General features: G+C 49.7%; 1 protein-coding gene across 3 annotated transcripts in view; it reads left to right on the forward strand.

Annotated features, from left to right (window-relative positions):
• Window positions 1–616: 616 nt before the first annotated feature.
• The window catches only part of ECI2 (enoyl-CoA delta isomerase 2), a 24461-nt gene continuing 22595 nt past the window's right edge, over window positions 617–2482 (forward strand). The window contains exon 1 of one of the 3 annotated variants that reach the window (XM_057369144.1): window positions 617–714. In XM_057369144.1, coding sequence (XP_057225127.1) covers window positions 653–714 — 62 coding nt within the window. In that variant the 5' untranslated portion in view covers window positions 617–652. The remainder of the gene's footprint in view (window positions 715–2482) is intronic. The other 2 variants (XM_057369146.1, XM_057369145.1) reach the window with 2 other exon arrangements.

A 2482-nucleotide genomic window follows, 5' to 3' on the forward strand; every position in this document is an offset into this window, starting at 1 on the left:
CACCAAGTCACTCTCCATCACGTTATCAGTGCAGAGGGAGCTGGGGGTGTTTGGCCTGCAGGACAGTCAGGGGTGACCTTATCACTCTCCAGGACTGTCAGGGGTGACCTTATCACTCTCTACGACTGCCTGAAAAGTGGTTGCAGCCAGGTGGGACTGGCCTCTTGTCCCAAGCAACAAGGGACAGGATGAGAGGACACAGCCTCAAGCTGTGCCAGGCGAGGCTCAGGTTGGACATTACGAAGAACCTCTTCACGGAAAAAAGTTCTTAAGCACTGGAATGGGCTGCCTAAGGTGGTGTTTGAACATAGGTTGGACTCGCTGATCTCAGAGGTCGTTTCCGACCTAAATGACTCTGTAACTCTCGGCTATTACTTCGGAGCACTGCCACACACCAGAGCACTCGGCCGCCTTTCTGGCCAGGCAGAGGCTCTGACCCCAGCCCCAGTCCCGCCCTCAGCCCCAGTCCCAGTCCCGCCCTCAGGCCGCTGTCAGGCCGCCCTCAAGTCACCCTCAGGCCGCCTCTCGGCGGTGATGGAGCCGGCGATCCACCCCCGGGACGGGCTGGTGCCTCCGCCCAGCCGAGGGCGCGGCGGCTCCGGCGGGCGGGGTTTGCCGTCTCCTCCCCCTCCCGCCTTCCTTTCCCCTGGTTATGGCGTCYCCGGTCCTGACCTTCGTCCGGAGGCTGTGCTGGCGGTCGCTCTGCGGGACAAGGTGGGTCCCGATCGCTCCGGGGCAGCGGCGGTGCCCCCTCTGGGGTCGGGCTGGCTGGTAGCGGCGGGGTCGGGGGTGTCCGTGCCGGGGTCGGGGGTGTCCGTGCCGGGGGCTGTGCAGTCCCAGCTCCCTCCGGCCGTGCAGAGCAGGAGCTGCCGGCCGTGCCGCGGGATGAGCCGGGCTGGCGTTCCCGGTATGGCTCCTGCCTTAGCGCACCGGGCCGGCCGCCGCTCTCATCCTAAACACGGGTGGGGACTCTTTCTGCTGGAGCTGGGGGCGCTTCGGGCCCACCTTCTGTTTGAACACATTGTGAGAGCGGGAAGCGTGTGTTTGATGCCTCCCTCAGGCACAGGGTTACCCACCAAAAACCCGTTGGTTTGGCTGGAGGTGAGGCGTCCAAAACCGTACTGAAATGCGGTAGAAGAGTGTGTGTTTCACCCCTTTCTTGTTTTCCATATTTTATTTTATTTTATTTTCCTTCGTCAGTCCCATAGACCATATAATCATAGAATTGTTTTGGGTTAGAAGGGATCTTAAACTTCATCTCGTTCCAACCCCGCTGCCTGGGGCAGGGACACGTTCCACCAGACCAGGTTGCTCAGAGCCCCATCCAGCCTGGCCTTGACRAAACCAATCTTATTTGTGTGTCTAGCTAATTAGGGCTTCTTGCTAAGACTGTTCTGGCTTTCCAAATAATCATGCAGTGTTTTCTGCACATTTATGTATTACATWTTGCCTTTAGGATGTTTCCAAATAAAGTGTCATGTGCTGCAGCAGCGGTGCACCTTCAGGGTTAGCTGGGAAAGCAGAAGGGATGGCTTGAGTTGCAATTACACTTGGAATTGCATGATTAACGTTTTGATTGAAAGTGGATAAATGGGAAATTTCCCCTGTAAAATTGCTTGTAAATGAATAAGAATCACAAAGTATGCTAATTCAAAGAATTTCCTCTTTCTATCAAAAACAGTTTAATACTCAGGAAAAAAGCAAGCATTTGATATGTTAAGTATACTTGGTAAACAAGTTCCTAAGTAGAATAGTGAACCAGACATCATAATACCAATAGATGTACAGATGTATGATACTTTGATAGTTAACAACATGCAAATTTGACTGTTATATTATACACTTTCATAAGTGTAAAAAGAAATGCCTTTACTCAGGTGCCCAAGTATTTCTGTTAGGCATGAGTGCTTTTTGACCAGGAGAGTGTAAGACATTTATGTATTAAATCATAATTCATATTTTTACCCAAAGCTTTGTAAGAAATTATTTGAAGTACATGAACATCATAAGATACAGAKAGAAACAAAGAGRCTTGTATGACTTCTGCCTTTATYTAAAAAAAAAMCTTTCTAGGCAAGCTTTGTCAGCTAAATAGTGTTAATTTAATGTAGCTAAGTTGTTACAATTGAGAGCCAGGGAAAGCAGCTCTAAATTGAGAAAACATGATAGAGACTGGCCTGCTGATCATCATTAGGCTGGTGGAGTCAGCTGTATTTGAAATTGCAAGATTGTGCAGTCCTATTCAGATAGYTGTGGTTGGATGTGGACATACAAATGTTAGTAGCTTTGTTGTGACATTCTTATGCTGGCTGAGCATAAAGAACACTTGCTTCTTCACTTTTCACCCACTTTTCCCTTACCAGGCCCTAGTTCTGTATCACCACAACTCCTTTCCTTTCCTTTCCTTTCCTTTCCTTTCCTTTCCTTTCCTTTCCTTTCCTTTCCTTTCCTTTCCTTTCCTTTCCTTTCCTTTCCTTTCCTT

The sequence above is a fragment of the Malurus melanocephalus genome, unplaced genomic scaffold (assembly GCF_030028575.1).
Source record: "Malurus melanocephalus ecotype Western Australia unplaced genomic scaffold, MMel_1.1 scaffold_103, whole genome shotgun sequence".
Lineage (NCBI taxonomy): Eukaryota > Metazoa > Chordata > Aves > Passeriformes > Maluridae > Malurus > Malurus melanocephalus.